Source organism: Gymnoscopelus microlampas (assembly GCF_963454915.1).
Source record: "Gymnoscopelus microlampas genome assembly, chromosome: 5".
NCBI classification, from domain to species: domain Eukaryota; kingdom Metazoa; phylum Chordata; class Actinopteri; order Myctophiformes; family Myctophidae; genus Gymnoscopelus; species Gymnoscopelus microlampas.
In genome coordinates, this window is record NC_139942.1 from 25,247,029 (window position 1) to 25,273,752 (window position 26,724).

Genomic DNA, 26,724 nt, shown 5'->3' on the forward strand with positions numbered 1-26,724 from the left:
CATTGCACGGCTCCACATAATAAGTATTACAGATATACAGGACTATAAGTGGCTGTCGGTGGAAATCTTGTATGTCAAAAACTGTTACTTTTCCGGAAATGGAAAATGGATCCAAATTAGTTATTTTTTAGTCACGAGCTCTTATTACTTTTAACTGGGTAAATATTTATGAAAACAGACAGATTTAACCACTTTCAGAATTTTCAGAAATAGCAAAAATAGCCCATCTAGCAACGCCTTGTGAGCTTGTACAGTAGATTGGCTATTTTCAATACTTTTGCGCAAAAATGTTGTACATTGAAGTAGGTCATTCATTTACTAAACAAAAAACGACAGCAACGATATAATACAATAATAACACAGAAGGATTCAATTATTCAGGTGGTACCCATTCAGGTGGTATTCAGGTGGTACCCACAGGGAAAAAGTCCCCAGGAAAAGTAGTTATTATAGCATCACAATCATTTTCACCACTCTATCCATTTATGTGTATGAGCTTGTACATCTGCTATTTTTTTCATTCAGAAAAATAGCGGAAGTGTTTTGACATTTTTATATAATCTTGATTTAATTTTTTACACAAATCTTCTCTTCTGGCAGGGGGGGGGGGGGGGGGGTCCCTGGCACAAAACATTTTCAGATGGGGGTCCGCGGCCAAATACATATGAATTTGGGAGTCCTTCATATGAAAAAGTTTGAGAACCACTGGGGTAAAGTTCCTGCTCCCCACCACATAGACTGGGGTTGGGGGTTCCATTCCTCTGCCATGCCTCCGGCTTGGCCGGGCGGGATGACAGCAGGGCTGAGTTCTCCGTCACTGCACTAGCAACCACTGGTGGAAAGTAACCAAGTACATTTACTCAAGTACTGTAATATACCCATTAAGACCTGAGGCCGGTTCTACAAATGCCTTCTAAAATCAGTAGTTCTCAAACGACTTCGTGCCAAGGACCCCCAAAATGATATGTATTTGGCCACGGACGCCCATCTGAAAATGTGTAGTGTGTACAAAAGCATCTAAAGTAGCAGATCTAAAAGCTTGAAACGCGGCGTGAAGCGACAGGTTTTGAGCTTGTCGATCTGCTACTTTTGCTATTTTTCGAAACTTCCGGTTCGGACAGGCTTTCTGAGCTATAGTTTGGAGAGTCGTCTGAAGGTGCACGAGTTATGAGAAAAAAAGTTCTGAGAGCGCCCATCAGAAGTTCTGAATGATGCTAATTCGTAGTTATATCACCTCCCTTTACGTTGGCGGGAGCATGTATTGGGGCTTAAAATGGAGAGAACATGAAAAAAAGAACAAATAGCTGATTAAAAAAAGGAAAGAAAAAGCAAGAAAAGAAAATATATTGAAGCCTAGCAGTCGTCTGGGTTCCTTTTGGAAGACCCATTTTAATCTTCCCAGTCCCAACCCTATAGGCCCCATAAAAGACTTTGAAACACACTGGTGTCGAAGGCTCTCCACAGCGAAGAGCAGCAGGAGAGACCAGCCTCTGGGAGCTGTTCCACACAGATATCAGCTTCTATGGGCTCATGATTTACCCTGCAGACAGAGGCATCTTGAACACACACACACACACACACACACACACACACACACACACACACACACACACACAATACAAGAAATGCTAGTATGTCACCAGACAAAGATAAGTTCCCAAGTAGCACTTACAGACTTCTTAGCGCTGTAGCAATAATAAGGTTGACAGAGCATCTAGGTCTGCAACTGGCGATTATTTTCTTAGCAATTATTCTCGAGAAGCGTGTTTAAAATGTATGTTTACATTTATTTTATATATTTCAAAAATCGATTAACCACTTAAGCCGATCTACAAGCTCACAGCGCGTCTTAATTTCCCTTTTTTTCCTTTTTGCTTATTTATTATGACATGCCCCAAACTGGGTTAGATAATGAATGCATTATTTTATTAAACTAGGGATTAGCAATTATTTATAATCTATTCCCTGGCCCCAAAAAGTTTGATAACTACTGATTTAGAAGGCATTTGTACAATCGGCTTCAGGTCTTAATGGGTTAACCCCCCCCCCCACCCCTACTGCTTGTGTGGGAGTCCATCTCCATTCATCAGCATGCCAGCATCCATAGCTGGGTTTGCCAGGAGACGTGTTCTAGCTGCCAGGAACGCCTCAACTTCTGATGACAATCTCTGAATTCAAAAGTCCCTTCTTTGAAGTACTTTATTGATTAACTCGGTCAGTGGGTTAGGATTTATTTATTTTCCCTCTCTCTCTCTTCGCATCACCTGGGGGGGGGGGATTTTTCTTTCCAGACTTCGGAAATGTGTCTGAAATTCCCAATTAGTTGAAAAAACTCCCAAGCTACCACTTGATGAGCCAGACCATCTACTCATGAGTTGCAGTCCAAAAGACTGTGACACACACACACACACACACACACACACACACACACACACACACACACACACACACACACACACACACACACACACACACACACACACACACACGGGTGTCAAGCTGAGCATTGATTAGTTAGTTAGACCTAGGTTTAACAAAGGACACACACATGCACACACACACACACACACATATATACACGCACGCCCGCACACATACACTTGCACACACATACACATGCACAGGCCCAGCCATGGTGGCGTAGTATTGAGGGGGCTCTGGGGTCTTTGTATAAATATACAAACCTTTACCCAAACACACCCTGCTGCCAGATCTCATCAACCGTTTGGGGGGAAAGGTCAGAGTCTGTGGCTGTTAAAAGGTTAACAGAGCCGAGACAAAGAACATGGGCATACCGTTGTTGTCGGGCAGAAACCTCTCATCTCTATGTTCTAACTTGTTGTGTTTCCCCCCCCTTCCTACTTGATCATACTACAGTGTCACACAAAGGCATCATACCAGATCGACAAGCTTGACGCGTTTTGAACTTGTAGATCTGCTACTTTGGCTGTTTTTGAAGTTGAATCCTGAAAAGTAACCGTTTTGGACATATGAGGTTTCCACCCATAAGAGACAATATCGAACAACGACGGCCATTTTGAAAACATTTCTCAACACGGGAGGCGAGTGAGACATTTAGTCCTCAAGTTTAAGAGCCAGGCGGTTGAAACCACTTTCAACCTGGCGTCCCTATTTGGGCATGTCAGTATAGGTGGAAATGTCCACACATTTCCTAATATATACCATATATTAAAAAGATAAATAAATAATGAAATCCAAATTTTGAAAAAGTCCAAGCTTGTCAATCTTCGCTATTCGTCATACAACAAAGTATAGGACTTAAATGGTTAAAGGTACACTTGGCTAGCTGAGTGTAGGCATCAACATCAGGTAGGGTAAGTGATATTTTTTGGTTAAAACTAAGACTTTTAAAAGGTTAAAGCTCTATATTGTGATATTAATCATTGCCATAGGGTGTTACTACATTTTCAGATGGGTTGCCAATTTCAGCCAATCAGGAGAGAGTTCCCATTCATCAGCTTCACTTTTATAGTTTTCCAGATTAAATTCTGTCTTCTCATTTCTTTGTGTCATCACTTACAATTTCACTTGTTCATTCTGTATCCTGTATGAGTTCTCTCCTGATCAAATCTTTATCCTGAGCTGAAATTTTTTTTTCTGTTTACTAAAGAGCTGGAGAGACAGGGAGATCCCTGTCAATGACCCCAACTAATGATAACTATCAGAATATAAAGCTATTTAACACTTATTTTTTACAAAATATATTTTGAAATTAACCTATAAGTGTTCTGTGTCTCTACAGTGAGCTGTGTAAAAAACCCCGCCAGACTCACTCACTGCCGACTAAACAGGTTCTTGTGACTCTAAAACGAGCAAGTCAGATTTGACATCCCTGTTGATATCATTGACGTGTACATTTTCAAACTACCCACAGCACACCTCTGAGACAGAAATGGTACCAGCCCAACGAGCTGAGATCAGGGAGGAGAAATATATGGCGATAACTGTTCCTCTAAAGCATATCGTTGCTGTCGGGCAGACACCTTTACGCCTTTATTGATAGGAACAGTTGATTGACAGGAAATGGGGAGAGAGATGGGGGGGTGACACGCAGCAAAGGTAGTCGAACTCACGACACGCTGTCAGGCTGGATTACCAGCCTAGGTGCCCAGACGGTTACGCGAAACGTCCGGGCCCATATTTTAACTTTTTGTGTTTTTTGGGGAAATTAACGCCCTACTTGATTATACTAACCTGACCCTGCCAGAGGTGGCGGTATTGAGTAACCACTACAGCGTCACACAAAAGCATCAAAAGTAGCAGATCTGCAAGCTCGAAGCACGGCGCGAAGCAACGCTTTTTGAGCTTGTAGATCTGCTACTTTTGGCATCTTTTTGTTTTGAATCCGGAAAAGCATCAGTTTATGAGGTTTCCGCCCGACAGAGACGATATATTCACTGTTGACAAGGTCAACAGTGCTGCTAATCATCTCGAACACAACGTCAACATGCTGGACTAGAATGACTTGTCTATATTGTGCCAAATAAAGCTGTAAATTACATGCTTTGTTTAACTGATGGAAAAGGAACATTCATCTATGGTGTAAAGATTAAATCGAAGTCCCTCAGGGCTCAATAATTGTGTCTTTTCAGTTTTCTGTTATTGTGGGGAAAGCTTTCGCTGAAAATAGCTGATCGACAAGCTCACAACGCAACGCATTGTGTTGTGACCTTGTTGATCTGCTATTTTCAGCGAAAGCTTTCCCCACAATACCGATGCTGGGGTTTAAGTGGTTAAGGTGAATGTGCAAACGCAGCATCTGGTCGGGGAAAAAGACAAATGAAATATCTAAAATACAGAACATTCTGTACATTCTGAGTTGAATCAACACTGAGCATTTGAAGCCACAGTCTAAACAATGCAAGAGGAGGAGAGCATTCTGTACTGAAGACGAAAGGACTCGTTGGACAATGAAGGGTCACCGGGTATTTTTCTGCTCAGGACCTCGGTTCAAGAACCATATTTGTGCTCTGGGTGCCAGGCTAATGAAAACATCACTGCAAGCTTCTTTCTTCTGCATGTTGGGACCACCGTTAAGCCGTTCAATTCGGGAACGCATCTCTGTCATTTTAGATTTCTTTGGCTGTTCATAAATAGCAGATTTACAAGTTCATAGCATGGCACCATGTGCCGCGCTATGAACTTGTAGATCTGCTATTTTTGAAAAATCGTGGAAAATTTGCTCTCAAGTCTTTGCTTCTGGGGGTCCCTGGAACAAAATATTTTGAGATGGGGGTCCACGGCCAAATACATATCATTTTGGGTGGTCCTTGACATGAAAATGTTTGAGAACCACTGATATAGCAACATAGGTTTTTAAAAAAAAACTGTTAGGATTTAGAAAACATTTGTAGAATATATATTCAAAGATTTGAACACATTTTCACGATTTTAGCAGATCTACAAGCTCATAGCGCGCTACAAGCTTGTAAATCTGCTATTTTTTAAAAATCTTGGAACATTTGTGCAATTCTTTGAATACATATATTTTTGGAAACATCTTTAACTCAATTCTTTGCTTCTGGAGGTCCCGGGAACAAAATATTTTACAAATATTCTCTTTAAAAATATATATTCAAAGATTTGCACAGATTTTCTCGATAAAAAAATTAGCAGATCTGAAAGCTCATGAGCTTGTAGATCTGCTATTTTTGAATAGCCAAAGAAATCTAAAATAACAGAGATGCGTTCCCGGATTTAATGGGTTAACAGTCCCTGCAACCCATTTTTTGGCCTGTAGTTGAAAGACATCCCTGATATTGACCAATAAACATCAGTGGCATCCAGGGACCCTCATGGTTCCTTGAGGAGGGGGTTAAAATGGATGGGTGGCATTTGGTTCCATTTGTACATTCTCAGAGTTACGGGGGTCCTTGAAATTAAAACGGTTTAAAGAACTACTGCAATACAGTATAATCTAGAGCCATAACAAAGGGATGTTATAGATTAAAACATCACTTCTGAGCTCGGGACGTATAATTCTGGATGATATTACAGTGTCCTCTCCCCCTGCCAGTGGGTAATGAAAGGGCTAATGAAAGAAGATGAATGGCTCGGATTTCCACACAGAGAAGAAGCCCTCAAGACGTGCGATAGCCCATAGTTCTTATTGTTGTTAAAGGGCTAATGGCAAAAACATGTCCGCCGAAACGAATGCTGGAATAACAAAGGCATCAAAAGGAAAGACGGAAGACAGAGCAAGGCATCGTGATCGTGCTCATTCTCTCACACATAAGCTCACACACACACGTGTTTGAATTACTATACTCGTGTGGACATTTTAGGACCGCATTAAAAATTGATCTTTGAATATATCCTATATATACATTTTTAACTCAAATCTTTGCTTCTGGGGGTCCCTGGAACAAAATATTTTGAGATGGGGAAGTCCACGGTCAAAAAAAATCTAAACGCTTTTAGATCAGCTATTTCCCGGTGTGCAACACCGGCATGTGACTATGAGTATAAATCGAGCATAGCTCCAATCCTAACCCCTATCCGAGACGTTTTCCCTAATTGTAAGCCTAAAATTCCCCAAATCTTATTTAACCATAAAACACATTTTTTTTCTTGCGAGCCCCAGGAAAATAGTCCTCACAATGTCTTGTTTCTAAAATTCTACTATACTCTTGGGGACATTCGGTCCTCACAAGTATAGTAATACACACACACACACACACACACACACACAGAGCGACATCATAATCAGGCCACCAGAGACAGTCTAAATGACTCCTGCAAGGACCACAAGACACAATAGGAAACAGAGGACAGTAAATGACACACACACACACACACACACACACACACACACACACACACACACACACACACATACAACTCAAGGACCCCCCTCCCCTCCCCTCCCCTCACCCCACCCCAAGCCATGCTGTCCTCGTCCTGTTCCTTCGTGACTAAGGAACTTCAAACCTGTAATTTAAGAAATGCTCTGGTGAAGGAATGCAATAAATCTACTGACAGCAAAGAGAGCGAGAGAGAGAGGGGGGAGAGGGGGAGAGAGAGAACGGGAAGAATTAGGGGGAAAAAAGAGGAGGAAAGCGGCGGGTGCTAGTCGACTAGGTCTCTCTGTTTCTTGGGTGTGTGAGTGTGTGTGGGTGGGGTGGTTGGTGTTAACTGATACAGGATCAAGCTGGGTGGTCCGGGGCCTACACACACACACACACACCATTTTTTCTTTTTTGTGTACAAATAAACTTAACCCCCACGCCATTGTGGTCCCCCCCCACCTCCCACCCCACACACACACACCTCCTTCTCTCTCATCGTCTCTGGTCTTCACAGCTGCGTGTCGTGCGCGCGTAAACATACATACGCACGCACGCACATGTGTGTGTGTGTGTGTGTACACCTCCCACTCACAACGGTGCAGGATAATTCCATCTATTGTTAGTTAGCACTGTGTAGGTTGTTTAGCTCAGTGGGTTTCAAAGTGGTGGACCGGGGGGGCCGGGGGGGTCCAGGGGCGTGAGGGGGGGTTGGAATGAGAAGTAGAGGAGAAATAAATGAAAAGTACGTATTTTTGGTCTTTTAAATTCAAATTCACAGTTTATCCACATTTAACCTGGCATTCCTATTTTAGCCATGCCATTATTGTAAAAAAAAATCTCAAAATCTTTCAAAAATGTTAGAAAATAACTCTCTCTCAAATAAGTCTCTTTCGTCTATGTCCAAAACTGTTACTTTTCAGGATTCTAATTCAAAAGCATCAGAAGTAGCAGATCTGGATCTGCTACTTTTGATGCTTCTGTGTGACGCTGTAGTATGATCAAGTAGGGCAGGGGTTGTCAACAGGTGGTCCGTGGACCACTTGTGGTCCCTGAAGGTATTGCATGTGGTCCCTGACCATGTTGCAATATGTTTTTTTCATGGAACAATTATCGACCTGGTGACCTATGATGACACGTCAATTTTGTCAGTGTCTGGGAAGTCGGAGGTCAAGAAATTCCACAGAAAAGGGAGTTAGAATCTCAAGAAGGGGAAGTGTACCGGATTGCCTGATGGCGTCATCATTATTAGGAAATGTGGCCATATAATTGCATGTGTCTGTGTAGCCCATGGACCACTGGTTGAGAAACAGTGGGATGTATCATGGGATGCATGCATATAATAGCAAGTGTTAGCAAAGCACTAATCTTAGCTATAATCTCACCCACCCAACACAACAGTGGTCCCCAGGTTGATTCTTAATCAGGGTGGGGGTCCCTGGTTCACATTCAGTTGAAAACCCCTGAAGTAGGGCGTTACTTTACGACAAAAAGTTAGAATATTGTCAACGAAAAAATATCTTAAAAACAAAAACAAAAAAAACAACAACTTTGTAATCTCACTTCTTATTCTCATTAGGCTACACATGAGAGTAGGCTTTTTAGTATTTACGTAATTAACGTTCAGCGTGAGGGACTCGCTTGCGCTAATCTACAAGTTGTCAAGTTGGTGTGTACCGACGCGTTGTCAGCTAGTCAAAAAATGTAAATGCTGATTAATAAGGAACTTTAGATTGTGAACTCCTGAGTGTTAATTTAACTCTGGGAATGTATAAATGTAACCATGGAGTCCATTTGGTCACATTTGTACATTCTCCGTTACAAATGGATAAATGCAACTTAGTAAAACTATCAGACAAACACGAATGAAACAAATTCCACTTAAATACAACTGCTTTTATTTTAAAAAGAAAAAAAATCCTATGAGCGCAACGTGTGGGTGTGTCAAACCACAGCTATAAATTCCTGATTGGCCAGCCTGCCTGTCCATCAGTGGTGTGGTGGTCAGAGAGATGACGCCTGGTATCCTTCATTAGGCCTAGATCTCCATCAGCTGGTCAGTCCCAACAATCACCTCATTGGTCCTCTCAACTGGACCACAGCAAGAGAGGAGCGAGAGAGAGAGAGAGAGAGAGAGAGAGAGAGAGAGGGAGAGTTAGATTGATTGATTGATACTTTTTTTTCTTTTAAAAGATTTATTTTTGGGCTTTTATGCCTTTATTGATAGGACAGTAGTTTGACAGGAAATAGGGAGAGAGAGAGATAGGGAGTGACGCGCAGGAAAGGCCGTTGGAATCGGGACTCCAACCTGCAACGCGCTACATTGAGCCTAGGTGCCCGGACCGCTACGCCAGCCGTCTGGGCCGATTGAATACTTTATTAACAAATTTGTTAGCAGAACAGGTAGTAGTCAAAGGTTATGCTGAAAGGACAACACAAAATGTTTCCATTGTGGTCCATTGTACTAAGTAATACATAATAATACATACATACATACATACAATACATATTGGTAGAAAACTCAGTAACATCAAAAGGTATATTTACAGAGAAAGGAGGGGTGGGGGTGGGGGGGGGGCAGAGGATGCTACGACCAAAGTTTTCAAGGGGTTAAAACTATTCTCAATTGTAGGTTGGTCTTGAGTGTGGGTAGGGAGTCAAGATCCCGGGAGAATGGGTTTTGGTAGGGAATTCCACATTTTGGTGGCAGCATAGTTAGAATGCATTTCCCTCCACGTTTGAGCCAAATTTTGGGGGAACGAGGTCAGGTGAGCTCCTTCTGGTGTTACGCCCGTGGGCATCACTCAGTCTAGAGAAGTAGTTTGACAGGTATCTGGGCACTGATCCTGCATCTTAACACATTAAGACTGGGAACGCATCGATCTGTGTCATTTTAAGATTTATTTGGCTATTCAAAAAATAGCAGATCTACAAGCTCATAGCGCGGCACCGAGTGCCGTGCTATGAGCTTGTAGATCTGCTATTTTTGTAAAAAGAAAATTGTGAAAATGTCTGCAAATCTTTGAATATATATATATACATTTTTAACTCAAATCTTTGCTTCTGGGGGTCCCTGGAACAAAATATTTTAGATGGGGGGGCCGCAGCCAAACACATATCATTTTGGGTGGTCCACTGATATTATAGCAACATACGTTTAAAAAAAAAAAAAAAAAACGTTTGATATTTTGTAGAATCCCCATAAGCAAAGATTTGAGTTACAAATGTTCACGTTAAAAATATATATAAAGATTTGCACAAAGTTTAACGATTTTTCAAAATAAAATTGCAGATCGAGCTTGTATATCAGCTATTTTTAAATAGCCCAAAGTATAAAATAATGCTTATAGCTAAAAATCTAAAATGACACAGCTATGCGTTCCTGGATTGAATGGGTTAAAGACCAGACCCACTGAGAGATGTTGCACAACATTACATGCATTATAGTGAGGCATGGGTCGCCCACATGCACGTGCTGCTGACGTTGGTTTAGTCATGATATTACAGAGTGTACGAGGCGCTCGGATGGCGCAGCGGTAAAGTACCCGCCCCCACCACCGCAGCATTTAGGGGGTTCGAATCCACCGCGGCTGGAGGCCGACTGGATGCAAGGACACAATTCATTTGCTTATTGGCACCACCGTCAAAGCGCAAATGTGTCGCCATGTACTTTGAAAGATGGAGGTTATACGGAAAAGCAATCAAAACGCTTTCCTCTTCTGGACCTTGTGGACGTCACTGTCCATAACAGCTGTCCTCACACATTTGGCACACTTCAAAACACTTTACCACTTTCAAACTGCTGCTGTAAATAAAAAATAAAACAACCTCAAGAGACGTTCAACTTGTGAGTGCGGTTCATCTTTTAAAGTTCTATGTTACTGGTCAAAGACAGTTCATTCCTATGGTTCATCCTTTTTTTTGTTGAGTACGCCAAGCCTTTGAAGTGACCACTTTAAACCTGCCATCCCTACTTTGGGCATGTCTTATGTGGTATGAGTTTCTCATATGAGTTTCAAGGTTTTTCCAACAAAATGTTCAAAACTTTCATGAATAGCAGATGTACAAGCTCACAACGTGTTGTGAACTTGAAGATCTAATATTTTCTAGAAATCCCAAGCAGTACCTGTTTTTGAAGTGCAGCAAAACCAAGGTCAACATTACGAGCATTCAAACCAGTGTTCATTTCGTTGACTGAAACTATGACTAAATATATTGACGAGACTAAATGTCTAGACTGAAATGTTAGGGTGGGACTAGTGGAGAAGAGATCCAGTAGAACTAAGACAAGTCATTTTATGCTTGGTTGCGCACGTCTGCGACGCGTTATGAGCTTGTATATCGGCTATTTTCGGTAGCCAGTCTACAAATCAGGCATTACGACGCCATCAAGGGCTGCCAAAATAGATTTTTGACGACCAAATCAACTATAGATTTAGTCGACCAAAACTAGACTAAAACTAAAGCATTTCAGATGACTAAAACTTAATGTAATTTTATTCAAAAGACTAAAACAAGACAAAAACTACATCAAAATCTGCCGTCAAAATGAACACTGATTCAAACCTGACAAAAAGAAAAGGAAAAGATGCTACCAGAATTTAGATGGCCAGCCCCTATCCCACTTAATCTCCCTCTTTCTCTCTCCTTCACGTTCACCCCAGCCTGCTCAACACAAGGAGCTTCTACTCCTTACCGTCCCTCCGTCGGCAAGCATTAGCGCACATCCAAAGTAAACTGTGGTGGGACTGATTAATGTTGCGTCCACACAGACAGATTCTGGTGTGAAGGAATCCACTACAAAGACCTGGTTCTGGCCTCCATTGTTTAGAGGGGAGGAATGAAGCATGGGAGAGGAGAGGAGACGGGAGAGGAGAGTAGAGTATAGTAGAGGGGAGAGGAGGGACTCCCTCTTTCTTTGGTGTTTCGCCCAGGTGGGCGTGGTTGGTTATATGCCTAAAACCTAACCTCACAGAAAATATGCCTTAACCAAGTGCTGCCCAAACTGTTTTGGTCCGTGTCCCAAAAGAGAAATTTGCAAAAATAGCCAATCTACAAGCTCACAACCCGTCGCGATGCGATGGGTTGTGAGCTTGTAGATCTGATAATTTCACTACTCGATCTGCTATTTTCACACATTTCTTTTTTATGGGTTATAAAAATGGGTCCGCGACCCACTGTTTGGGAACCACTGCCTTAACCTAATAACCTCAAAACCACGGCGAAACACCTGGGAAAGAGGGAGTCCTGGGAGAGGAGAGTGGATGAGAAGAGAGAGGAGAGGAGGAGAGGAGCGGAGCATGGAACACCGTAAAGCAGCACATGGTATATTCTCCAGGAGAGAAGACAGTCAGAGTACAGTGTGTGTGTGTGTGTGTGTGTGTGTGTGTGTGTGTGTGTGTGGGCGCGTGTGTGTGCGTCTGTGCGCGTGTGTGTGTATGTGTGTGTGTGTGTAGGTGTGTGTATGTGTGTGTGTGTGTATGTGTGTGTGTATGTGTGTGTGTCTACACAAAAGTATTTGCAGGTCGGTGTATTCACATTGTACGTATGAATGAGTGCGTGTGTGTGTCTGTTTATCAAAGCACCCAGAGGGGCAGTCTGTATCTTTCAAATATCAACACCTGACAGACAGACGTCACTGGGTGTGTGTGTGTGTGTGTGTGTGTGTGTGTGTGTGGTTAGCTGTCAGGGTGGTCTGTAGCTGCTAACAGTACAGGGGGAGTGTAATGCCTTTAGCAGTGTTGGGTCAGTGTGCTGCTGGGCTGGTGTGGAGAGTGAGACAGCATGCCCTGTTAATACTCCCCAACACCAGCCACTATGACGGAGTTAAAGACAGACTTATTATATCGTTGCTGTCGGGCAGAAACCTCTTATCTCCATATTTTAACTTTTTGAGCTTTTGTCGTAAATTAAAGGCCCTACTTCATCATACTACGGAGTCACAAAAAAGGTTCTGTTACTTTTCAGGATTCAAACAGCAAAAGTAGCAGATCGACAAGCTCAAAACGCGTCGCTCCGCACCGCGTTTTGAGCTCGTAGATCTGCTACTTTTGATGCTTTTGAATTTGAATCCTGAAAAGTAACAGTTCTGGACACATGAGGTTTCCACCCGACAGAGACGATATTATATAGTACTGCAGTTATACGTCACACACAGGTAGACAGACGGTAAAATTCTCAGTGTTAATTTAACTGTAGGAGTGCGCAAATGGAACCACATGGACCCGTACGGGTCCATGTGGTTCCATTTGTACACTCCTCTGAGTTAAATTAACACTAAGGGGTTCACTGTGTGGACAGTACATTTTTCTGTCATCTGCTTTTGAATGTGTTTATTTTTTATGAATTTGATTTCTGTGCGGACGCTTTGATTCAGTCCATGTGGTGCTCCAAGTCTAAGGCGTACTGAAGCAGAGAGAGGGAGCGCGGAAGAGAGAGGCTATAGGGGGAGACAATGTTAAAACTGTAGAGAGAGGCCAGGGCCAGAGAGTGTTAAAAACGGTAGAGAGAGGCTAGGGGCAGACAGTGTTAAAAACGGTAGAGCTAGGGAGTGTGGAAGAGAGAGGCTAGGGGCAGACAGTGTTAAAACGGTAGAGAGAGGGAGTGTGGAAGAGAGAGGCTAGGGGCAGACAGTGTTAAAACGGTAGAGAGAGGGAGTGTGGAAGAGAGAGGCTAGGGGCAGACAGTGTTAAAACGGTAGAGAGAGGGAGTGTGGAAGAGAGAGGCTAGGGGCAGACAGTGTTAACACGGTGCTAGGGAGTGTTAATTTAGTGTTAACGTGGTGTCCCGTCAGTAACAGAGTGGAGCCTGAGGTTTGCTTGGTGTGTGACTACACGGTTGCGCTCCTTGGCGCTCGCCCTCGGGGGTTTAAAGACAAGTTCCGAGTGAATGTTGTAATGTTTTGATACATTTTTTTTGAGGGGAGGGGGGGTTAGCTTGATCTCTCCTGTCGTCCTGTTGGTAGCACTTGGAGCTGCCTGTTGTTCACTCAATTAGCCTGCTCGGTCTGGGAGCTCAGCTCTCTCTCTCTCTGGTTTTCTGTGTGTGTGCGTGTGTGTGTGTGTGTGTGTGTGTGTGTGTGTGTGAGTGTGTGTGTGTGTGTGTGTGTGCGTGTCACTTTGATGGAGAGGTTAGAGAGCAGGGCCAGAACAGGACCACCCGGAATTCAACAGCAGCAGCCTCAAGCCACCTCCAACGTGAGCGTGCACACGCACGCACGCACACACACATGCATGCGCGCGCCGCACACACACACACACACACACACACACACACACACACACACACACACACACACACACACACACACACACACACACACACACACACACACACACACACACACACACACACACACACACACTCACTCACACACATGCGCATGCACACACACACCACAGCCAGGTCTAGGGACAAGAGGATTAAGGGAGAAAAAAAATGGAACAAATCTCTATCGGACAGAGTTCTGAATTAAGAAAGTCTCCTAGTAAGCTAGAAACGCTTGGCACACGCAAACACAAGCCACACACATAGATTAGCACATTATTTGACTCGCAGCCTGGGGGAAAACATATCCTGTCCATTAAAGGGATCTCATCGGGCCAGCGTGCGCTACCCCGTAGTGCGTATATGTTGAATGTGTTTGTGTGTGTGTGTGCATTTGGTTCTAAGTGTTTGCGTGCATTCGGCTGTAATGTGTTTGCGGGTATGCATGTGGTTGAAAGTGCTTGCATGTACAGTATGCATTCAGTCGAATCTGTCTGGGGACACAAAATGGCTCAATTATCTTTGGAAAAGCATTTCTGCGCCATAAAACGGCACACAGCTTAATGCTAGGAGAGATCAAGGACTGCAAGAAGGTGAACACATGCTGCAAAAAGGCAGATTCGAACACACAATGAGAACAGAATTGTTGGCCTTGGAAAGGTCTGTACCAGTTATTCCTAAACGTAACCTCAGTAAAACTATGCCTAAACCTAACCTTACTCCTAAACGTAACCTCAGAAAAACTATGCCTAAACCTAACCTTATTCCTAAACGTAACATAAGTAAAACTATGCCTAAACTTAACCTTATACTCCTAAACGTAACCTCAGTAAAACTATGCCTAAACCTAACCTTATTCCTAAACATAACATAAGTAAAACTATGCCTAACCCTAACCTTACTCCTAAACGTAACCGCAGTAAAACTATGCCTAAACCTAACCTTATTCCTAAACATAACATAAGTAAAACTATGCCTAAACTTAACCTTACTCCAAAACGTAACCTCAGTAAAACTATGCCTAAACCTAACATTATTCCTAAACGTAACCTCAGGAAAACTATGCCTAAACCTAACCTTATTCCTCAACGTAACCTCAGTAAAACTATGCCTAAACCTAACCTTATTCCTAAACTTAACCTCAGTAAAACTATGCCTAAACCCAACCTTATTCCTAAACGTAACCTCAGTAAAACTATGCCCTTATCATGCCCTAACCATTATTCCCTAATTTACCAATTTCTGATGGTGAGTGTTCAGAGAAAAAAATAAGGACGCTAGGGTTCATGTGGTACAAATGTCCATTTGGTTACATTTGCAGACTCTCTTGAGTTACAAATGGATGAATCAAACACTGATGATTTTACTGTGTACATATCACCCTTCGCCTGTTGGTCCGTTAGGCCCCTCTTAGTACAGGAATGCTTTCGATATTTCAGGTCAAGTGGAGTTATGGATAACACAGAAAAGTCAGCTTGTTCCAAACATAGTAAACAACATTTAATACTGGAAGTGAGGGGGAGGAGAAAGATGGGATGTGGTAAGGTGACTTAATACAGTTGAGGTATTTGTTTTGTGGTCAGTCAGTTTATGTGGAAAAAAGAGCAAATGGGGTGTCAATGACACAACTGGCCTGATGCAGGAAGAACGTCTACACTGACATAAAAAAACACTGCAAAACATCATCTGCAAGAGCAGAGAAATGAAGTCATTAAGTTTATAGTTTTCTTTTCAGGGATATATTTTAATATTTGGGAATAAAAAAAGATTTTAGAGCCCGTTCAATATATCGGTCTAAAATCTGCTGACTGATGATGTAATGGTCGGCAGATATTATCGGTCGAATTTGGTCTATCATAGGTCTGCGACAGTATATATCGGTATCAGCATATGAAAACTTTTTTTTACAGAAAATAATGCAGAAAGGGACTCTTGGAGTAATTTAGTAATATATTGTTCCATTTGAGTGTGTGTTTTTTTTATTTATTGTGTATTTATTATGTTTCAGAGCACTGATGTCATTTTGGACAATAAGTAGGAGGCTTATTGTTGGTAGTACTGTGAGGTGAGAACGAGGGTGACTAATCCCTTTTCAATAAGCTAGACCCCTGGGAGATGGACTGCTGAGGTGGAGCACAACACCTACCATGGGCTCCCAGTACTTACTCATACGCTGAGTTAACACTGCCCGGGTTTCAAACCCAGAACCATGGGCGAGTGCTCTACCGACTGAGCTACCCAGAACACAATAAACAAGAAAGTTTATTGTTAAACTGTATAAACAATATTTCCTTGTGGTCAGGATATTGCTTATGAAATAACACATATTTGTTTTTAATAATAAAAGAAGGCAAATTAGAGACAAGCCAATTTAGCCAAATAAGAGTGATGACAGATTGGATCTCAATCTTTATATTGTATCCTGAGCAAAGGACACACACTGTGTGTGTGTGTGTGTGTGTGTGTGTGTGTGTGTGTGTGTGTGTGTGTGTGTGTGTGTGTGTGTGTGTGTGTGTGTGTGTGTGTGTGTGTGTGTGTGTGTACGTGTGTGTGTCTTACCCTCTGGCTCTATGCGTTGACCATTTCCCACCAGACAGTATTTAAGGTCTGCTCCTCTACCGATAACAGCGTTGCTACAGATCACACTGCCTTGGATATTACACCTGAAAATGCGCGCGCACACGCACACACACACACACACACACACACACACACACACACACACACACACACACACACACACACACACACACACACACACACACACACACACACACACACACACAATTACAGTTCTGTAATTGACGGTTGACCATGAAAAAACATATATTGATCATATTCACACAGTGGCCATTTTGCTCTTACATCATACTCTCACCCCCCGGCGACTAGCGTGTGAGCTTTTCTCAAGGAAAGAAAATTGGGGAGTGCTCGTTTTGGTTCACTCAACGTCCTGCGTATGTTCCAAGGATTTATAACAAATGAATGACTTTTAAAAATCGCTTGACAACAAGGCAGGTGCACCGACACTGGCTGCTCATCGCAGGCACGCACTCGCCTTGCGGTTCGCACGGGCGAGCCTCAAGGCCTCACACATCGACAAGCGTGCAGTCCAACTTGGCAAGCCATGGTGGATGGAATACATGGATTAAAGCTAAATAAAATCTCATTTGTTTTGTGTGTTTTTGCCTTGGGAATAACATGTACACCATAAGAGTAAAATGTCCGCTGTGTGAATATGATCAATGTGTAGGGTTTCCTGGCTCTGGATTTCAAACCAATAAAAGTTGCCTGAAACTGAGCTTTCATGTCTATATGAACAAATTCCCTTTTTTCTGTGTTCTCAAAACCCCTTTTCAGCTCAGGACTCAAACATTAAGAATAAAAAGTAATAAAAACATAAAACTAATCCTGTCATCTGGGGACTCGGAATGGTCGGAAGAAGCCTGTGGCTCTGTTCGGGTACCAGAGCTTGGAACCAGCTGGTGAAAGCTTGAACACGGCAGGAGTTAAATGTTTTGCTGTGGTGGCGTTGGCAGTGCTAAACATTATTTCCCCACTTTTTTTTCCTGTTTGCGGTTCAATGATGCCTGCTGGAAGGTAAGAACATGTTTATGGTCCATATTCTGTCCATTCCCCCTTCAGCTAAGGCCTGCACACACACACAGTCACACACACACAGTCACACACACACACACACACACACACACACACACACACACACACACACACACACACACACACACACACACACACACACACACACACACACACACACACAGTGGGTATGTTCTTTTTCAGTGACGCCCTGCTCAACACTCAACACAGTTATGCACATTCAGTCTTGGGAGTTGCCCAGCGCGACCGCAATCTTCCATGGTTGGCCACTGAGCAGCTCCCCCCTGGAGCAGCTGTGGGAGTTGAGTGCCCTGCTCAAGGGCACATTATTGACCGCAGGGACGTTCATTCAGTTGCCATGACTCCAGAATTTTTGCTTTAGCCCTCCCGGTCCGGGGGAATCAAACCGGCAACCTTCCAGTCACAATGCTGCGTTGCGTCTCTGGCCCTCACACTACGGCTCTCAAATGAATGTAATGATACCTTATTAGCATACATATTAAAGAACTAAGACCCATGCTGTATGTGTGTGTGTGTGTGTGTGTGTGTGTGTGTGTGTGTGTGTGTGTGTGTGTGTGTGTGTGTGTGTGTGAGAGTATGTGCATGTGTTAGAGGGCATTCACCTTGTGCCATGGTCCCACCTGGGCTGGCAGTGCCAAGCCGCCACACACACACACACACACACACACACACACACACACACACACACACACACACACACACACACACACACACACACACACACACACACACACACACACACACACACACCATAAAATTCTTGGAGAAGAGACACAGACGGTCCTGTGTGTGACAGCCAGGGAGAGCTGTGTGTGTGTGTGTGTGTGTGTGTGTGTGTGTGTGTGTGTGTGTGTAGCTTGGGGAAGCCATGGGAGAACACGTATGTCTCGTCCAGGCAATGACGCACACATGCTTGGCCCTCCACACCTCTCACACACACACACACACACACACACACACGTTTGCATTGGTCCATGCAATTCAGGTGGTTATGGTTGTTGGGAGAGAGCGAGAGCAGACTGTGTGTGTGTGTGTGTGTGTGTGTGTGTGTGTGTGTGTGTGTGTGTGTGTGTGTGTGTGTGTGGCGTGCATGTGTGCCTGACTGACTAGGTGGTAGTGGTAGTAGTTGGGAGATTACAAGTTGCAAGAGTTTTGTAACACAGAAAGAGAGAGAGAGAGAGAGAGAGAGAGAGAGAGAGAGAGAGAGAGAGAGAGAGAGAGAGAGAGAGAGAGAGAGAGAGAGAGAGAGAGAGAGAGAGAGAGAGAGAGAGAGAGAGAGAGAGAGAGAGAGAGAGAGAGAGAGAGAGAGAGAGAGAGAGAGAGAGAGAGAGAGAGACCACCAAAGAAGCCTCCAAGCTGAAACACCACTAATTACTAACACCAGGACTCCTCCTTGCTGTGACCACCCCCTCCCCTCACACACACGTTCACACGTTCACACACACACACACACACACACACACACACACACACACACACACACACACACACACACACACACACACACCTCACCCCAACACCTCCTATGCCCCCCCCTCTTCCCTAAGTTGACCCCTACCACAGTTGCCCCCCATCCCATCCCAAACACGCAGCGCTTTGTCAACAAGGCTCTCGCCAGGTTCCAAACAAAAGAGTCCAGAAATGCGAGAGGCTTCTGCGACATGGCCGGGATCTGCTAATCCCCTCATTCTGCCTCTTTCTTGCTTTTCTTTCTTTTCTTGCTTTTCCTTCCTTTCTCCCTTCCTTCTTATGTCCTCAAAGAAAAGAAAAGAAAAGAAAGAATTGCTATTTCTTTTTTTACTTTTTTCTTACTGGCTAGCTTGCCCCCATACATCCCCCACTCCCCTCCCAGCCTCTACCCCCCTTGTTCAAGACTCTTCCGTTGCCTTTATGTGCAACACCGATACAGGCATGACGAGGGTCCTCATCATCGTTGCTGTCTGGCAGAAACCTCTTATCTACATATTCTAACTTTTTTGGGGAGGTAAATTAATGCCTTACTTCGTCATAGTACAGCAAAAGTAGCAAAAATAGCAAAAGATTGCAGATCTACAAGCTCAAAGCGAATAGCAAAGATCTTCTGTTTTATTTATTTTTTTCAATCCTGAAAGTAACAGTTTTGGACATATGAGGTTTCCACCCGACAGCAACGTCATGCTGGTTGGATGGGGTCCCTGAGGGGCTTAACAGAGATGGATGGAGAGAGAGAGAGAGAGAGAGAGAGAGAGAGAGAGAGAGAGAGAACATGTTTATGAACCCTAGCGTCTCCATTCTGGAGCTTAACATCAGGCAAAATAGTGGTCTGTTTCCGGCGAAGATATTTGGTGTAGAGGGAAGCAAAAGGAGGGGACGTAGTATAGACCCCATTGGGGAACTCCAATCAACAAATATAAATGAAAGAGACAAAAGAAAAGGTTGGAAAGCGAGAGAAGGTGAATGTGTGTTATAGTCGAGCCTCTTATCAAGACTTTTATGACTTAAGGTAGATTCATACTCACCCAAAAGTGACTGAAAGGTTTCCAGTTTAAATTACAACCTTTTTTTTATGTGACAAAACTGGGAAACTGCTCACTACTGCTGTGTAAATCAATCCGAAAAATACCCACAATAAAGGGCATGGCAGATGTCTGAAAGAACAGGTTTCTTAGACATTTACAGCCGAAACTTTCAAAAACAGCACCTCTAAAAGGCTCACTTCGTGTAAACTCCATGGTACGACACATAACCCTATTTTTACCACTATTCGTCATACTACGGTTAAGGCATGATGCTAAAACACTGCGCATCATGTTAATATGAGAATCATTTGAACTGCAGCGCTGGGCTTTGCAGTCAAATGAAATGAATGTGGGTTTGTTATGTGCATTGCTGTGTATTTGAGCAGATATGCGTGTGTTTGTTTGGAGCTAGTCTCTGGCTGGCCACACACCAATAGACACATTGTCAGCCCGGGGCGCTGAGTTTGACCCCTCACAACACAGAGAACAAGACCCAAGTAACCCCGCCACATACAAGACACACACACACAAACACACACACACGCGCGCGCGCACGGGTATGCACGCCCGTGCACACGCACACGCACTAATGCACACATGGACACACAGAAGCACATGTGGCAGCATGGGTTACTGCCTAAAGCTGGGCTCACACTACAGGAGTTAAAAATAAAAAAATAAAAAATGATAAATAAAAAAAGAATGATAAATGGGTACTCTCTCCCGATTGGCTGAAATTGGCAAACCCTGTTTATTAAAGCGCTGGAGATACGGGGAGACCCCGGTAACAAACACTCATATAACAATGGAACCTATCAGAATATAGAGCTTTAACCTTTTAACAAACAAGTTTTTGTTTTCATGATTGAGAGACAAAATGATTGATAGTTAATGTTGAGAGAGAAGCTGGTAAACAGCTAAAAGACACGCACCACCCAGACCTACTAGGCTGGGTGCTGGATAAAATAAAGTTAAGCAGTATATACGAATGAAAAAAAAAACAGATTTTTTAATTCTTATATACTGATAGTTTACCATTGTAATTTATGTGCAAGTAAATACGACTAGAGAGGTAGGAAAGGGTCCACAGAAAGTGTTTTTTGAGCTGCCATGCAGTTCTATGGCATACTAGGCACACCTCGCATTTGAGTGCTCTGGGCGACCAGGAGTTTTAATGCAAAGCAACCTGGCCTCCTCGATTACAATATAGACTAGTGGAATGCCGCTCATCAATGCCACCTTTTTCGACCGAGCAAAAAAGGTTTTGCTCAATAAAGTGATCCACTGTTCTACTGCTATGACACAATTGACACGCATCTGCGCACACCCACTCTCCACAGAAACATGCATCTTATAGCTGGTTTGGGATTGAATGCCGTCGGTGTGTTTGGTCTGTTCCTCCCTAAGCCACCCCCGCCTCTATGCTTTCTGAATCTCAATAAAAAATATGAAAGTCAGGGTAAGTGAGATTTCATTTTTGTCATAATAAGTGTTGTAGCTCTGTATTATGATAGTAAGCATTGCTATAGAGTGTTTGTTCAATAAAAGGGGTCTCCCTATGAGCTTGTAGATTGGCTATTTTCACGATCTAAAAATAAATAATCAAATAATGATATAAAAGGTTTCTTGCAACGGTTTGTACACCCCTCGGGTCATATTAAACGCTGAAGATTTGACAAAGCAGCGTGCACGAGCGTCCTCACCCCTCCTCGATGGTGACTCCGTGCATGATGATGGAGTTGGTGACTTTGACCTTCTCTTTCACGGTGGTGGAGTGTCCGACAGTGGACCTCTTTATGGACGTCCTGTCTGCCACCTGACAGAACGCTCCAATGATGCTGTCTGAACCAACCTGGAGGGACACACAACATCATCATCGCCATAGGATATCATACAGCAGTGGTTCTCAAACTTTTTCAAGTCAAGGACCCCCAAAATGATATGTATTTGGCCCCCCACCTCAAAAATATTTTGTGGGATTTTTCAAAAATGGCAGATCTACAAGCTCATAGCTATGAGCTTGTATATCTGCTAAATTTTATAACATATGGTTAAAGTGGTTCAAATAATTCAAATAATTGTGACGCTACATTTATATTTACACTGTCATACAGTAGTATGTACCAATATGGCAATTATGGCAACACTTTACAGCACTTAAAGGTCAGGTCTATAATGCATTCCAATCACATTTATAAGGCTTCAGAACACTCATTATAAATGTTTATGATTATGCATAACACCTTATAACAAGGTTTATTAAGTATTATAAGTGCTGGTCACATGGCATTACAAGCACATATATACTGTAAGCACATTATAACTACAAGTTGTCTTTGTTGCATAATTATAAACAGTTATAACGTGTAAAGTGTTATGAAACCTTATAAGCGCATTTGAAATTACTATTATGAATTATTACCTGGCCTTCAAAAACAATGGTACTGATATTTAAACTGTAAAGGAAACACAACCTCCACCCTCTGTTGAGAAGACCTTGAAAGTGAGGCTTTTATTAGAGTGTTATTGTGTAGAGTCAAACCAAAATGTTGTTCTCACCAGACTCTTCTCAGAGATGACAGCAGACGGATGGACTGCTGGGTCCTCAAACAGTTTAGGAGCCTGATGGAGGGCAGGAAAGGAGAGAAGAGAAGAGAAGGAATTATTATGCTTATGCATTAAGACACAGTTAAATAAATCCTGTTCATTTACCCATTTGTAACTCTGGGAGTGTACACACCAACCAAAGGGACCTCAGTGTCTCCCCTATATGCGTTTAAATATGAGTGCCTACGCTGAATTTGTAAGTAAATCATTATTACGACACAAGATTTTATGTGTGATATTTTCGTTGTGCGACAAAGTATGAATTGGGCTTTATTCTGAATTGTCTCTTGTGAAACATCTCCCCCTAGTTGTGACACTTTTCTATGGGTCACAGCTTTCAATATAACCATCCGCTGGAATGTTGTTTTTTCAACACAGATTTTGTTGTAATTAAAATAATAATTAAAATAAAACCTGCGGGCCACGCGAAATTCTGCACCGTCCCGCAATAAACCAGATATAGAGCACCTGGAGCATGTGTCATGCATGTTAATGAGATATGAATCTTATGGACATTCAGAGGAGAACGTAATTTCCCCTACTGCTTCGCGGAGTCTCTCTCTCTCTCTCTCTCTCGTGTTCGTTCTCACACTGCGCACCGTGCGCAGCTTGTCATAGTGCCATATGTCCGTCACACAAACTCTCTCCCTCTCTCTGTTAGCAACTTCCTAACAAATAAACGGCCCCTCTCTCGCGCACGGACCGCTCACTATGTTTTTGGATCTCAAAGGAAATATTGCAGGCGTATACAGGACTGGACGGTAATAATGTTACTACGGTACTATGCGGGACTAAATGACACTAAACGTTTTGTTTGCGGGCAGGAGCGGCCGTCAGAAATGAACTGCGGGCGGTCAGAAATTAAATCATTGTGGGCATGTGCGGGCGTGGTCAGAAAAGCGAGATTAAGAAAACAGTCCCGCGCTGGACTCTAGCTTGGGGTTTCAGGCATAGAAGTACAAGGGGAAACACTGGACCCGTAACCAGTGGTAGAAAGTAACTAAGTACATTTACTCAAGTACTGTACTTAAGTACAATTTTGAGGTATTTTTTATTTACTGGAGTATTTCCAATTTTCAATACTTTTACTTCTACTCCACTACATCGCAAATATAGGCAAATATTGTACCACTCCACTACAATTATTTGATAACTGTAGTTACTAGTTACTTCGCAGGTATAAATTATATTTATTATATTATTAAACCTACATTAACCACTTTAGCCCTACTTTATACATCGGCTATTTGAAAATAGCAGATCTACAAGCTCATGTTGGATGTTCTTCTCACCAGTCGGTTGGCCTCTATGTAGGCGGCCAGCGTGTTGACGCGGTAGCAGAGGCCCTGCTCCATGATGTGCACGTAGCAGCGCAGCCTGCCGCCGTGGTACGCCTCGCTCATGTCCCCGCGGTGGTCGTTCCAACACGAACGCTCCTGGGCCAGCTTCTGCCAGGGCTCATCCTCACACGACAAGATCTGGAACTCTGGGGGGGAATAATAACACACACACACACACACACACACACAAACACACACACACACACACACACACACACACACACACACACACACAGTTGGACTTCAAACGGACACATATTGACAATTCAATGTGACGCCACATATGTAATATGCCCCTGTGTTATATCGTTGTTGTCGGGCAGAAACCTCTTATCTCCATATTTTAACTTTTTTCGTTTTTTTTTCGTAAATTAACCCCTACTCCATCTGCTACATCTGCTATTTTTTTATTTAAATCCTGAAAATCCTGAAAAGTTACTTTAAAGCACAGCTCAAGACCTATTTCTTCACTCTTCAGCCTATTCAGCCTGTATATCTGCAATTTTTTAAAATTCTGCTGGGGGGGGGGGGGGGGGGGGAGAGGGTCCCTGGAACAAAATATTTTGAGATGGGGGTCCGTGGCTAAATACATATATAAAAATGTTTTCTAAATCCTTTTTGAATAGCCAAAGTATAAAATAACGGTTTAGGTGGTTAAACAGATACGTTCCTGGTTTTATTGGGTTAAGGACGATTCCTTATTTCAAGGGACGGTTGGCAACCCTAGTGCGTGTGTGCGTGTGCGTGCGTGCGTGTGTGCGTGCGTGCGTGCGTGCGTGCGTGCGTGCGTGCGTGTTACCATCTTTGTTCTTCTGGTTCTGCTCGGCGGTGTCATCTTTGGTGGTGTGGTCGTTGGCGCTTTTAGAGAACTGTTTCCTCACTAGATATGGAAGCAGCTCCCCACGGATGGAAGAAATGGACCTGAGAGAGAGAGAGAAAAGAAAACATTGTAGGACTGCAACTAGACATTATTTTCTTGGCGCTTATTCTATAGATTACTTTTTAGATTCATTGAATAATCGAGGAGATATTTTTTTGGATAGTTCTATTTATTATATATCAACAAATCAGCGCAAACATTTTCAAACAATTTTTTGTATAATCAGCTAAATAAATGACTGTGGATCAACCACTTAAGCCCTATTATATCGTCTCTGTCGGGTGGAAACCACATATGTCCAAAGCGTACTTTTCCGGATTCAAATTAAAAAGTAGCAAAAGTAGCATCTACAAGCTTTAAACGCGGCTTTTGATGCTTGTGAGTGACTCTGTAGTATGATCAAGTAGGGCATTCATTTACGAAAAAACACAAAAAGTTCAAATAACATGGAGAACAAGAGGTTTCTGCCCGACAACAACGATACAGTGATACTTCATGGTACATCAGCTTTGCACAGAGATAGCAAAAACAGCAATCTACATCTCGCAATGCACAAAATGTACTTAATGTACCAAAGTAAAAGTACTCATTATGCAGTATGTCCTATTTCACAAGTTCGTCATGTGTAAAAAATCTTTTGGAAATAGCAGATCTACAAGCTCACAACGCGTCGCTTGTGAGCTTGTAGGCCGGCTATGTTCAAACAGCCAAAGAATATATAGGGCTGAAGTGGTTAATGTATGTTTTGTAATAATAATTAAAATCTACAAATGAACTAGTAGAAGTAAAAGTATTGACAATTGGAAATACTCAAGTAAATGCAAAATACCTCAAAATTGTACTTAAGTACAGTACTTGAGTACATGTACTTTTTACTGACGGTTTTGCTGACGGTGTACAAATGGAACTAATCTGTTCATTCTCAGGGTTACAGAGCCCCGCAAGGGTTCCATTTGGTTCCTAACAATCAGTCAATCTTCTAGCCGGGGAGGACCCCCCCTGGAACCCCATCAAGGACCCCTGGGGGCCCCCCGGACGCCCACGTTAAGAACCTACACTGGCCTATAATAAGATGAGGGATGGCGACTCTCCACAGGTTGAAGAGATAGACCTGGTGCAATGAGATGTCATGCAGTGTGTTCAGTTAATAAACCATTAATAAAACATCATAAAACTGGTATGTAAGCAGACTGTAAATCGGCACAGGTTCACACAGATAATACAGCATGACGGATCATAGACATCATTATTGTATTATAACCGGGGCCAATAATAATGTTCAATAAACAAGTGTTACCCAGTCATAATTGCAATAGCACAGTCGTTTTTGTTTTTCCTCGGGGAATAAAGGAAAGTGGATAAAAGCGAATGGTGTTTTTACACTCCCTATGTAAACAAAGACTTTATTTATTTCCTTCCTTTCCTCCCTTTCTTTGCCTTCCACCTCCCTCTCTCTCTCTCCCTCTCTCTCTCTCTCTCTCTGCACTGTGCTCTGCTTCCTCTCCGCTGCCTCGCTCGCTCATTCTTGCTTTTCTTTTTAAGGGGAGATTTTGTAATTTCCATCTGAATGAAGAGAGCCAAACAACAGTTACTCTGTCCATTTTTTCTCCTTGAGCGCCCCAGTGGCTGAAGAGAGAGAGAGAGAGAGAGAGAGAGAGAGAGAGAGAGAGAGAGAGAGAGAGAATGAG

At 42.9% G+C, this 26,724-nt stretch overlaps 1 protein-coding gene across 2 annotated transcripts in view; it reads right to left on the reverse strand.

The window, feature by feature from the left end:
• Positions 1-8,681: 8,681 nt before the first annotated feature.
• Positions 8,682-26,724, reverse strand: part of eif2b3 (eukaryotic translation initiation factor 2B, subunit 3 gamma) — a 61,869-nt gene continuing 43,826 nt past the window's right edge. For both annotated transcript variants that reach the window (XM_084058783.1, XM_084058782.1), the window contains exons 7-12: positions 24,956-25,077; positions 24,109-24,302; positions 22,769-22,831; positions 21,913-22,061; positions 16,632-16,735; positions 8,682-8,897 (exon numbers count right to left, since the gene is read on the reverse strand). In XM_084058783.1, the coding sequence (XP_083914909.1) occupies positions 8,845-8,897; positions 16,632-16,735; positions 21,913-22,061; positions 22,769-22,831; positions 24,109-24,302; positions 24,956-25,077 (685 nt within the window). In that variant the 3' untranslated portion in view covers positions 8,682-8,844. The remainder of the gene's footprint in view (positions 8,898-16,631; positions 16,736-21,912; positions 22,062-22,768; positions 22,832-24,108; positions 24,303-24,955; positions 25,078-26,724) is intronic.